The 13657-nt window shown below is 39.7% G+C and overlaps 1 protein-coding gene across 1 annotated transcript in view; it reads left to right on the forward strand.

The window, feature by feature from the left end:
* ADGRV1 (adhesion G protein-coupled receptor V1) overlaps nt 1–13657 on the forward strand; it is a gene marked incomplete at its 5' end in the record, with an annotated part of 423052 nt that overhangs the window by 176804 nt on the left and 232591 nt on the right. The window contains 4 exons of the mRNA XM_084880847.1: nt 202–609; nt 7327–7511; nt 11466–11715; nt 12252–12391. Coding sequence (XP_084736973.1) covers nt 202–609; nt 7327–7511; nt 11466–11715; nt 12252–12391 — 983 coding nt within the window. The remainder of the gene's footprint in view (nt 1–201; nt 610–7326; nt 7512–11465; nt 11716–12251; nt 12392–13657) is intronic.

Here is a 13657-nt window from a genome sequence, read left to right on the forward strand (position 1 = left end):
CTTTCCTAACTTCATCACTGTATGATGCTCATTTTCCCCTTTAACTGAGGAGATTAGAAAAAGTATAAAACACACCGATTTCGTTGCAATGTCACGGCCCATCAGTCTAAGAAAAATAGAATTTGCTTAAGGAGTAAGAGTTTGTGTGGGACAAGGTCAGAGGTGTCGCAGCTTCACTGAGGCATGTTGTTTAATTTCTAGGAGTTGAGGAGTGCTGAGACAATGGGCCGGACGCTCATCTCTCCAGCTCTTTCTGGAAAGGATTTTGTGAGAACTGAAGGCACCTTGGTCTTTGAACCTGGCCAGAGAAACACCGTATTGGATGTCGTCCTAACCCCAGAGACAGGGTCTTTAAATCCATTTCCTAAACGCTTTCAGGTTGTACTTTTTGACCCAAAAGGTGGTGCCCGGGTTGATACAGTGTACGGGACTGCCAACATCACGCTTGTCTCTGACGCAGACTCACAGGCCGTGTGGGGGCTTGCGGATCAGCTGCAGCAGCCCCTGGACGGGGACATCCTCAACAGAGTGCTCCACAGCATCAGCATGAAGGTGGCCACTGAGAACACTGACGAGCAGCTCAGTGCTGTGATGCACTTAATACACAAGGTAAGCCTCGCAAGTGTCCGCAGCTGGTTTAGGAAGGGTTCATGAATTTTAAAAATAAAAACAAACACACATACACATTTATTATGCCAGGGAATATCTACACCAGTGTTTTTCAACCTTTTTTGGGCAAAGGCACACTTGTTTCATGAAAAAAATCACGAGGCACACCACCATTAGAAAATGTTAAAAAATTTAACTCTGTGCCTATATTGACTATATATAAAGTAATTCTCTTGAATAGGAATCAAATAAACACAAAGAAAGTATTTTATAATTACTTTATTATGAAATATTAAGTAAACAAAATAGTGAAAAATTATAAAATTCTTGTCTTGTCTGCACCTACGGCACACCAGGCAACATCTCGCGGCACACTAGTGTGCCGCGGAACAGCGGTTGAAAAACGCTGATCTACACTAATAAAAGAGAAAGATGCAAATTGACCATACCTTCACGATGCTCACCAGCCAATCAGGAGTGAGTATGCAGATTAACCCAACAAAGATAGCGGGTTAATTTGCATATGCAGGCATTGAGCGGCTGGGGGAATTCTGCACTGTCCCAGCAGCGGATCCGGGCCGGAGTGAAGATGGTGCCAGCAGCCAGGGGAAGGAAGGTCCATTCCTCCATGAATCTCTGTGCATTGAGCCTCTAGTGAAGTTATAATAGGATGAAATTTCTGAGCATAGAAGTGGAACTTCTCATAGTTGATCATGTACTTATGCTTGCATGTGACTTATGTCTATTGGAAACCTCAGTCTGAAACTCAGAGAGTGAAGATTTATCTGCTGCTGCAGCGAAGACTGCCCAGTGTCTGAAAAGGGGAACCTGATGTCAGAAGCTACAGGTTCTGTCTGATTCTCCAGAAAGTGGACGAATATCTTTTGAAATTGTGTCTATTTTTTTTAGTCTATACCTAGATTCCCAGTTCTTCCTATTTAAATGCACCAGAGCAGGAGCTTTTGCCCTCAGTTTGTTCTTTGCTCCTCCCAGGCACTGAAAACTTCACAGAATAGAATAATTTCAGGCATTCAAATAACCAGTATGGACTTAGACCAACTAGGTTTTATTTTAAGCCTATTTATTTGTTTACACTTCTGCAAATGATGGAATTACATGGATATGTTAGACCCTAAGAATAAATGAAGCATATTTAAAAAACGTCATTTTTAAAGGAAAAGACTCTTATCAGGGTTTATTTGAGGCTTTTATTATAAAAACTTGAGGCCTGGTGCATGAAATTTGTGCACAGGAGGGGAAGGTCCCTCAGCCCAGCCTGCACCCTCTCTAATCTGGGACCCCTTGAGGGATGTCTGACCGCCTGTTTAGGCTTGATCCTGGTGTGGCAATTGGACATCCCTCTCACATTCCAGGACTGCTAGCTACCAACCGCTTGCCTGCCTCTGCCTGATTGCCCATAACCACTTCTGTCTGCCAGCCTGATCACCCCCAACCAGTCTCCTGCCAGACTGATCGATGCCTCACTACTCCCTTCTAGGCCGATTTCCTCTAACTGCCCTCCCCTGCCATCCTGGTAACCCCTAACTGCCCTCCCCTGCCAGTCTGGTCACCCCTAACTGTCCTCTCCTGCAGGCTTGTAGCCCCAACTGCCCTCCCCTGCAGGCCTGGTCCCCCACAACTGCTCTTCTCTGCTGGCCTGGTCCCCCACAACTATCTTCCTCTGCCAGCCCAGTCACCTCTAACTGCCCTCCCTGCTGGCCTGATTGCCTACAACTGCCCTCCCCTGCCAGCCTGGGTCCTCCCCCAGCAACTGTCCTCCACTGCAGGCCTGGCCCTCCCTAACTGCAGGCTTGGTTCCACCCCAACTTCCCTCCCCTGCAGTCCTGGTCCCCCAAAACTGACCTCCCCTGCAGGCCTGCCCCCCTAACTGCCCTCCCCTGCAGGCCTGCCCCCCTAACTGCCCTCCCCTTCAGGCCTGGTCCTCCCAACTGCTCTCCCCTGCAGGCCTGCTCCCCCCACCCTCCAGAACTGCCCTTCCCTGCAGGCCTGGGTCTCCCCCAACTGCCCTCCATTGCTGGCCTGGTCTTTCCCAATTGCTCTCTTCTGCCGGCCTGGTCACCTCTAACTGCCCATAACTACCCTCATCTGCAGGCCATCTTGTGTCCACATGGGGGCAGCCATCTTTGACCATAGGGAGTGGCCATCTTATGTCTTGGAATGATGGTCAATTTACATATTACTCTTATTAGATAGGCTATTTGTTAATATATTGATATACAAGTAAAAAAGATTTTGAGTACATGCATATGAATTCTTAAATACTATGTTTCTTATGAGTGAACTTTAAATCCTTAAAATGTTTACAACAGGGTTTTAGATGGTCATGCCTATTTTACTTTTTTTATGTTTCTTAAAATTCAGTGCCTAAAGGGTAGGGAAAAAAAATTACAAAGCACACAGGCAGGAGGAGAAGGCCTGGCCAAATGTGTAAATCGAAGAAAAGTGGCTATTTCGTGCAGAGACTTCTCTTCCTGGCACTGGAACCCTGGGCTGGGCAGCCTAGTATGGGTGTGGGACCCTTGCCCCTCAGAGGGGAACCTTTGCTGCTGAGATGTCCCTCCTGGTTTGTACCCGTCACATGTGGGTTTGGGACCAGCCTGCTCTAGGTCTCTGCCCCAGTCTCCATGTCGCTTCTTTAAATCCCTGGTTGTAGGACTTCCACTCAGCTAGATTTTAGGAGGTTCTGAATGATGGCTGTGATGTAGTTTAGTTATAATTTTGATATTATTGTGGCGAGAGGAGAGTATGCCTACACCATCATCTTGACCAGAGTATGAGTCATGTTTAATACATAAATTTGAAGTGGAGACCCAGAAGTCATTCATACAGGAAATGATTGATAAACTTCACCACATAAAATATAAGCAAAATGTATTTTTGCATATATCATTAACAAGATCAAAAGACAGCTAATGTTATATGTCAATTATATCTCAAATGGGTGGTAATAAGGTAAGAAAAATAAAGACAACTAATGGGATAGGGAATATTTATGCAAATATATGTATAACAATAATGTTTATTTCAGCACAGTATATAATAACATAAAGCAAAAAAAAAATAAGCATTATTTAGAGGGGCCTGGTATATCCATAAAATGCATAAGAATTTTCATGTTTTAGACATATTTAAAATAATGAGAATAAGATAATAAAACAGGTACCAAAAATGTATATGATCACACATAGCAGGTTGAAATTTTAGCAAATAAAATATAATTAACTTTGAATTTCAGATAAACAATATATGAAAACATTTTTGGTATATGGCAAATAAAAATCTGTATTTTTATTTGCATGTACTTATATGAGACAATTATTGGTTACTTACCTGAAATTAAAATAGAGTCACTTAAACTTTATCTGGCAGTCATTCATATATTTTAAATGCACTTAATATGAACTCTAAGATAACCTCAGATTCAGGAGTAGAACATCCATGTACTGGATAGAAGTTCATTCTACAGAGTCTTATATTTTAAGTAAAATTGTTTCATATTTATAAGTTTTATTTTCCCCCATATTTTAGCTTCTTTGAAACAGAATTAGCTCTATAATGTATATTTTTTATAAGAAGAGCTCAGTAAATCTTATATATTGTTACTACAGAAGTGACTCCTTATTTATGTTCAGAAGACACAGCTATGTGCCGAAAAGAGCATGAACTTTAAATGACTCACTGTATTTTGGATAAAATTCAGCTGTGGGTTTGGGCAAATTTTTGCTATGACATTATTCTATCCTTTGTTTTTCCTAGATATACTAGTAGTGAAATGAAAATTATTTAAAATGCTGGGTTTTTTTTTTTTAATAATAATTTCAGTCTTTTAAGACTGCTGGGTTTTATATACACAATTTAATTTCTTAGGGCTTTGGTTTTCAGGTTATGAAAGCTTGGTAAAACATGAGTCAGGAGGTGTTGTCTTTAATTTTGTGTTCTGGAACACTTGAAAGCACAGGAATAATATGTTCTGTGAAAGTTTGACGGACTCTCCACCCTTTCCAAAGATCTCCTTTTTTGTTTTCTTCCTGACGGTTTAAAAAAATTTTTCCATGGTTGATTCAGGCTTTTTTGTAAGCCAATTTTAATAATTGGGGGAGAGGTTCTTTTTATTGTTATGTAAAATGGCCCTTTAGAGCAAAAATATTTCTTCTTATCGAATACTTTAATAATATGTATCTTATATTTTTAGAATTATTTTTCACATTTGATTTATTGTATAATCACACTAACAGTGGTTTAGACGTGGTCTGTATTTTACTCCCGGTTGTATATTTCGTGCTTGCAGTAGTCTTGGGTGACCTGGCTGCGAACTGAGCCAATCCGTGCTGTTATTCCGGGACACCTGGGTGGGGATGTTTCCAGTCAGGGTGGGGGGCTGTCACAGTGCCTCCGGGGACACTCACTATCTTGGTGCACTCAGAGAGGGAGGCATCCCCTTTCTGCCTCCATTTCCTTATCTGGAAACAAACCAAAATAACACCAGCTCCTCCCTCACAAGATAGCTGTGAGAATTAGAGAAGTTAGTGTAACCGGTGGAGAATAGCACCCCTGTAAACCAAGGGTTATGTAAATGGCCTTTTGGTTTTGTGTGTTTCCCTAAATCTTTCTTTTGCCCTTGAATATGAATGAATGGTTTGGTGGCTCTAGAATTCCGGATCACAGCCTTTAATTCTCAAAATTCCACATGCTGCTCCGGTGGTTTCTGGCATTTCATTTGAAAAACAACAACAACAACAAAAAAACCCACCTTGATGTCGAATTGAATTTTTGTTTTTCTGGTAGTAGTTTTTTTTCTGTTTGTTTTTCTGGTGAGATTTAAAAAAAAATTCTTGAAATAATATTTTAAAATCATTAGATACATCTGGTGGTGTTTCTTTTCCTTATTTTCACTGGTATAAGCAAGCTCTGCATTTTTAGCCGGAAGTATTTCCTTGTTTATTAAGAAACTGTGTAGGTTTTGCCTCTACCCCCTCCTTTTATGTGCTTGGTGTATCTCATGGATTGGTTCTGTTTGTTATATTTTCTCTGAGTCCTGGGAGCATTTCTTGAGCTTATTTCCCATTTAACATATTCCTTTTGAATCCAATGAGCTGTCCCCTGGCTGCATTATAATTTTTACTTTGTTAAAATTTTCTTATGTACTTTTTTAAAAAAGATATATTTTATTGGTTTTTTACAGAAGAGGAGGAGAGAGGGATAGAGAGCCAGAAATGTTGATGAGAGAGAAACATCGACCAGCTGCCTCTTGCACACCCCCTACTGGGGATGTGCCCGCAACCAATGTACGTGCCCCTGACCGGAATAGAACCTGGGACCTTTCAGTCTGCAGACCGACGCTCTACCACTGAGCCAAACCGGTTTTGGCTATTCTGTACTTTTTTTTTTTTTTTTTTTTTTAATCATCCTTTTGTTATGGATTATTCTCCATTCTTCCTTACTATTTTTGATATGGCTACTCTTAAACTTTGGATTTTGAGTTCAGCCATCAGCTTGGTACCATATAGATTATGAAACTATTAAAAATATATGGCAAACATGAGCCACTTCTTCAATGAGCTTAATTAGTAGGAGTAACAGACAAACCATTTCAACATTGTCATCATAAGTTCATTAATAAAAGTACGTGCAAAGTACAAAGAGAGCGATCATGTATATGATCAGGCAGGTGGGGCCCAGTGTAGAAGTCCTAGAGAAATGATGACTAATTGGATTTTGAAGAAGTCATAGGGACTTCTCAGGTATATAAGGGTGAGTGGAACAACAAGTCAATGGCTTCACAACAAAGCTTGGGCAGGCAATAAAGATGTGGCCTCCATCATTCTGGCAAGGAAAAAAAAAACAAATCATGAAGGCTATTTTCTCCTCTTAGTCTCCTTTTCCCTCAGATAGCAAATAACCCAGCTCTTTAAGGTAGGAAGGCTCATACTCACAGATAAAGAAAGGCAAGAATGCCAAGAGCTCTTGATTACCCTTGGTTGGAATACGATTTTCTCATTTGATGTTTTAGGAGTTTAGTGACATGTGGTGGTTTCTGTTCGTTGAACACTGATAATCAAGACTAATCTTGCCCAGCCAGTGTGGCTCAATGGTTGAGCATTGACCTATGGACCAGGAGATCACAGTTTGATTCCCAGTCAGGGCATAGGTTTAGGTTGTGAGCTAGATCCCCAGTGTGGGACGCACAGGAGGCAGCCAATCCATGATTCTTATCATTGATGTTCCTATCCCTCTTTCCCTCTCCCTTCCTCTCTGAAATCAATAAAAATATATATTTTTTAAAAGAATAATCTTGCTTCTACATGGACATTCTTGTATTTATTTCCTTAGTTGGTCACAATAATAATCCTTGAGGTAGATATAAAAGAGATTAATTTTGACTCAAGATGTTAATTATTGTAGTTAAAAGTAAGTGATCCATGCAACCATTTTAGGCTTTGTCTAGTTATTAAATAGAACATATTATGGTGGTTGTGTTTTTTGTTGTTTTTTTTATAAATGATTATTTGAGTTTTTTAAAGTACAAATGGATCTTTTTGAAATAAAATTTTGATCTGGATTTCTCTTAATTTTTTCATAGGTTCATCCTTATTTTGTTAATGCTAATAACTATTAATACAGTACACATTATAGTATATAATACATTATCTTTTAAAGGGTTTATTAAGATATATTTTTATATTTGTTTCCCCCCAGATAACCGTTGAAGGAAAAAAGCAAGCATTCACTATTGAAAACCGAAATCTCTTCTATGATATTCTTTGTACTCTTATTAACCCGAAGCGCAAGGACACTAGGGGATTCAGCCACTTTTCTGAAGTCACTGAGGATTTTGCCTTCTCTCTGCTGACCGATGTTACCTGTGGCTCTCTGGGTGAAAAGTAAGTGTCATTTAATACACTAGCTGTACCTTCTATGGATGTATCCCTTCACAGTGTGCAAAGTAATACACAACACAAATAACATTTATATGCTGAAACTAAAGACTGTACAGTATTAGTGCGCAAATGAAGTTAACTATTTGGAAAAAAAACAAAAACACAAAACCACACAGCAATTACATCAAGAAAAGTAAATTTATCCTGGCAACAATATAGTCCTCTTGTTTTGTAGGGTCTTTTATAAAGGGTCTTTTCTTTACTCTTACTCATATAATGACTAGAAGATACATTCTGAAAAAAAAGAAGGTGATTCCCCCTTCCTTTTGGACTTTGATGTGCTTCTCCGGAGTGGTGGTTCAGCTTCTCTGGAGCGGGTGCTTCTCCAGAGTGGTGGTTCAGTTTCATTTGTTTGGAGGCGTCTCTCAGAATGTTGTTGAACTTCAGACTCGTTGTTTCGTGGCAGGAAACAAGCAAGAGGAAAGAAAAAGAATAAAAAGTGGCTCATGTTTATTAGTATTTAGGCAATTACTTTTGTAACTGTATGTTAGTAGTCTTCAGATGTCACGGTGTTTTAAACTGGGTAAGTGTAGTACAAAACTCTAAAAAATGTCTATTTCTATTTGATTTAATATAAACATGGTGGATAATAAATTAAAAAAAAAAGAGTGAAAATGGAGATTCCACCCCCCAGTTCTCACTAAGTAATATCTGTTATTTAAAAAGCAATAATTATTATTTAATGGGACATGTCTGACTTAAAATGTTTATGTAATCTCTTCAAAGTTTATGCTTTTAAGATTTTGTTGATTGATTTTTAGAGAGAGAGGGAGGGATAGAGAGAACATCAGTTTGTTGTTCCACATGTAGGGTGGTTGAATCCTGTATGTGCCCTGACTAGGGACAGGACACACAAAGTTGGCACATTGGGATGATGCTCTAACACACTGAGCTACCCACCAGGGCCTCTATAAACTTTATTTTTTATTTATTGATGAATGCTGTGATCAGTATTCATTAAGTTATGTTGCTATTTTGAAGACTAATTTAAAAAATTTGGTATAATAATTTAAATCACCTATTTATGGGGCCTTTTATGAACTGACATGTTATTTTAAATATTGTTTGAATTATAAGACTTTTATCTTTAATTCTTAGATTATAAGACACATAAAGTTCAAAGAGATAGTAAACCCAGATATAAAGTGTTACAAGATAGATCAAAGAATAAAATAAGAATTATAATAACTGATATTAACTATTCCTCTGCTATGTTTCTGACACTGTATTAGATTGAACAATATGAAATTGCTTTTTATCCAGATATTAACAGTATAATATATTAAGTGTTACATGGATTGAACTAGTCCTTAGTAAAAGTTGTACATATATTACTTTATCCCTGCAAAAGATCAGTTTAAGTAGTTGTTCAAAGATAGGTTAGGGCTTTTATTGTTCCTATTTACAGATAGAAACTGAGGCTAGACGCCTTACACAGCTTGCCGGTGGTCACATGATTAGTCCAGGGTGAGGCCTGGGCTCAGTTCCAGGCCTGCAGGCCAATCCCAGGCCTACTTGACTCCACTACCCTTGCTGGCCTCTGTGCCATGTGGTCAGAAGTGATTGTAAACCACTTGCTTTGAAACAGATCATCCATTCTGATCCCATGGCTCCAAAGTGCCCCAGACTTTCATCCCAGGTCAGTGCCTGGCTGTGACTTGAGGTTTGGGTACAGAACCAGCATCCTCTTACACTGTCTTCTTTTAACCCTGACGGTCAAGTCCTAGGGACTTATTTTTCTTTTCTTTTTTAAAAAATAGATTTTTATTGATTTCAGAAAGGAAGGGAGAGGAAAAGAGGGATAGAAACATCAATGATGAGAGAGAATCATTGATTGGCTGCCTCCTGCACACCCTTCCACTGGGGATCAAACCTTCTACCCAGGCATGTACCCTTGACCCAAATCGAACCCAGGACTCCTCAGTCCACAGGCCAGTGCTCTATCCACTGAGCAAACAGGTTAGAGTTACTTTCTTAATGAGGAGTATCATCAAAGCACCTGAAAAGCTCTGTGGGCCCTTTCAGGAGGCCCCTCCTGCCGTCCTCCCTGTTCCAAAATGTCCCTCTGAGACCAGCCATCAGCAGTTCAGCTCCTCAGTGCCATTTTGCAAATGTCTCTAATGTCTCCGGAAAGCTCTGAAATAGATGATTTCTTTACTTCAAGTACATTTGCACTGAGGCCACAGTGTGTGTGTGTATACCATAGTTAAGAAGTATCCTTTTACTGTTCTTCCCTGTTATACTGTGTTCAACTATGCTGTTCAGTTAAGCCATAGTTCCTTGTTTTATATTCCCCATAGTTCCAAATCTTTAACTTTTTTTTCTGTATGTTCCCAAATTACCAGGATATTGAGGTTGTCTTAGATGTGAACCGTCTATCCTGCTGTGATTGTTAGTTTCCATATCTGTGCCTTCCAAGGCCCAGGGAGAACTCAGAGCATCTGAGATGCACAGACAGAATGGTCCTCTCTGTGCTGTTGCCTAATGTATTCCCTTTCCTTAGAACCATGGTATGTGGTGGATTCTCAGTGGCTGGAGAACAATGAGTGATTAGAATGAGTCAATGAATCAGTATCTTACCTTCCTCTGCATACACTTACCTTTCTTTCTAAGTTGTCCAAGAAGAGGAAACAGCAGGTACAATGGTAGTCAGGCAAGAGTAGCATGGTGTGTTTGGGAAGACCATCAACCTTTAAAGGTTAAACATTGTATACGTTAGGTATGGTGTGTGTGTGTGTGTGTGTGTGTGTGTGTGTGTGTGTGTGTGTGTGTAAGAATCAGACTTAGGGTGTTAGACTGTGTGGGAGGTGTGTGTGGCCTGTACACCTGAGGTGCTTCAATAGGAGTCTTGGACATTAGGGTCTAGAGCCCTGGATGAAAGGCTGCATTAAAGATCGGTAAAGTTGGAGTGGCAATTTTTTTTAGAGAGAGGACCTGTAGGTAGAGATAAAGCTTAGCTATTATGTTTTTCTTTCTCTCTCAAATGTTCCATTGACAATCTTTGCTCCATTTCCTTGGTTAGCAGTCTTGACAAGGTATCATTTAGAATCATGATATAATTATACATACTCTACATGTGTTGTGGCATATATTACTTTTTTAACATTTAATGCCTCATTTTTATCCTAATATCCTCTGAACATTTCCATCTCCTCATTGTTTGCAAACATAATGTGTCCACTGATAAGATGTATCAGATTCACTGGAGGACTGGTGAAAAAATACAGAGTCCTAAAATCCCTAGCTCCCTCCCCAGGTAAGGGTCCTGATTTAGTAATTCTGGGATATTATATAGAAATCTATATTTTTAAACAAACTTTCAACTGATTTTAACACACACTGAGGTTTGGAAGCAATTTCACTGAGCACAGAATCTTATGCCTAGGGGATGTTCAAAGCGGTATTGTTAAATGGATAAAGATCACTGTTCAGGGCTATTTCTCCTACCAGTTACATGGTCAAATTAGCCATTAGAAAGGGGCGAGGGGACTCTTGACGAAAACATGGCTGCAGATATGTAAAGTTTACGATAGTCTTAACTAAAACAGAGCATTTCCTTAGTGACGTGCCTTTCCTTCAACCTGTTCCACCGATGCTGCTATGACTGACACTGAAAGGTCATTTTACAGCCACAAATGGTATCTGATATCCATGCTTTAGGTTATAAGGTGGATCAGGCAAAGGGATGTAGACATTTCTGTGAGGAAAAAAAAAACACCACAAAAGAACTGAAAGACATTTCTCTCTGCTGCTCTGGGTTAGTAGTGTCCTGGTTGTACACCAAGAACAGAGCCCTGGTGTAATGCATTTTAGCAAATACAAGGGGATATATACAACAAATACAAAAATGTATAAAATGCATGCCCTTGCAGCAGATCCTTTGCTTTTCTGTTGTAGAAGCAAAACCATCCTCGACAGCTGCCCATATTTATCAATACTGGCTCTTCACTGGCACCCCCAGCAAATCAATGGGCACAAGTTTGAAGGGAAGGAAGGAGATTATATTCGAGTTCCCGAAAGGTTGTTGGATGTCCCGGATGCAGAAACCATGCCTGGGAAAAGCCCGTGTGAATCCGTCCAGTTCACAGAGTATAGCAGCCAGCAGTGGTTTGTAAGTGGAAACAGCCTTCCTGCCCTGAAAAATAAGGTAATCTATCATTATAAAGAATTATGGTTGGGATCTGACTTTTGCATAGCAGCCACACTCCTCAGAACGCAGTAGCTGGATCAGATTTGCGGGAAGGGCTCCATGTGGTGAGCTAATTATGAAACATGCCCCATCTTTATGAACTATTTGTCAAGTGGTTTGCCTTTAAAAACAGCTGGAAATATTTTTCTTCATGTTTTATTGAGCAAACTATATATCATAGAGGGAGAGGGAGAGAAATGTAGCTTTTACTAATATTATCTGATATAGCCCACTCGTGATGAAGTTCAACAGTTATAGTCATAGTGTTGTCAGCTGAAGATGGCTCTGTGAGTGGAGGCAGAATGTTTCCAATGGAAAACCAGGGAGGTGCCCTGTGTTCCTGAGGCAGCTTCCTGTATAAATAGTGGTTGTGAGTAGAGAGTCAAGTGACTAAAAAAATGAAAAATGAAATGACGTTCAGAATGGGAGATTCAGTAAAGACATTAACTTGAAAACATCATTAAATTTTGTTTTCTTTTTTATATATACTATAGGTATTATCTCTGAGTGTGAAAGGGCAGAGTTCACAGCCCCTGACTGACAACAATGAGGTTCTCTACAGGATTTATGCTGCCGCGCCTAGAATTGTTCCCAAAACCTCACTTTGTCTCCTCTGGAATCAGGCTGCTACAAGGTATTTATTAGTAATTATTTAAAATCAGAATTTGGTCCTGCTGAAACTGGTTTGGCTCAGTGGATAGTGTCGGCCTGTGGACTGAAATTCCCACGTTCGATTCCAGTCAAGGGCATGTACCTAGGTTGCAGGCACATTCCTGATAGGGGATGTGCAGGAGGCAGCTGGTCGATGTTTCTCTCTCATCGATATTTCTAAGTCTCTATCCCTCTCTTTTCCTCTCTGTAAAAAAATCAATAAAAAAAAAAATATTTTTTTTTAAAAAAATCAGAATTTGGTCCTTCTACATTCCGGTGCCATTGAGCCCATTTTTTTCTCTCACTGCGCATCAATGGACTCTGGACAAGAATGACCTCTACAAGAAATAAGACAAAGAAGCATAGGAAAGGGTCTAGCACTGTGCAGGTGGCAAATGTAGAGAACAATTTAAATATCTGTTCAATACAATATTAGCTCCTTGATGACTAGTTTTGTTTTCATGGGATTTAGCATGAGTTTTGCTCGATGTGGATAACTTTTCTGTGGTTCCTGGTTGATTTATTGGGCAGGAAAGGAAATTCTTTTTACCCCTTTCATCTGGGCTTGTGGTTCTGGAGCTGATACTCTATGCTTAGAGGCATTAGCAGGGGTTTGTAATTCTAGTCCACATAGGGCTGGAGTACATTTTGGGATTAAAGCCATACACAGGAATGGGAAGAAAAAAATGGTGCTTTCTCTGAATCTCCTGGGCCCAAGGCCTCAAGTTTCTGAGCAGTTCTGTCACTCGGAGCCTAGTCAATGCCCCAGAGTCTAGTGTACTAATCAGTCACTGGGTTTGATCAATTCAAATCTGGTAGGTAAAGCAAGGGTGTTGGGTTAATTTGTTTTGTTTTAGAGAGGGCAGAGGGCATATAGCTAGAGTAAAGCCCTTTCTCTTTCCTTTCTCTCTCAAATCTTCCATTGAAAATCTTTGCTCCATTTCCTTGGTTAGCAGTCTTGACAAGATATCATTTAGATGCATGGTATAGTCATGCATACTCTACATGTATTGTGGCCTATATTATTTTTTAACATTGAATGCATAATTTTATCCTAATAAAATGTCCTTAGGAAGAAGGAAATCAAGTGACCCACAGGTTGAGAACTGCTAGCAGGGTCGCCTAAGACCATTGGAAAACACAGATATTTACATTATGATTCATAACAGTAGCAAAATTACAGTTATGAAGTAACATCGAAAATAATTTTATGGTTGGGGATCACCACAACATGAGGAACTGTATTAAA

Source organism: Pipistrellus hanaki (assembly GCF_964339955.1).
Source record: "Pipistrellus hanaki genome assembly, chromosome: 4".
Classification (NCBI taxonomy): domain Eukaryota; kingdom Metazoa; phylum Chordata; class Mammalia; order Chiroptera; family Vespertilionidae; genus Pipistrellus; species Pipistrellus hanaki.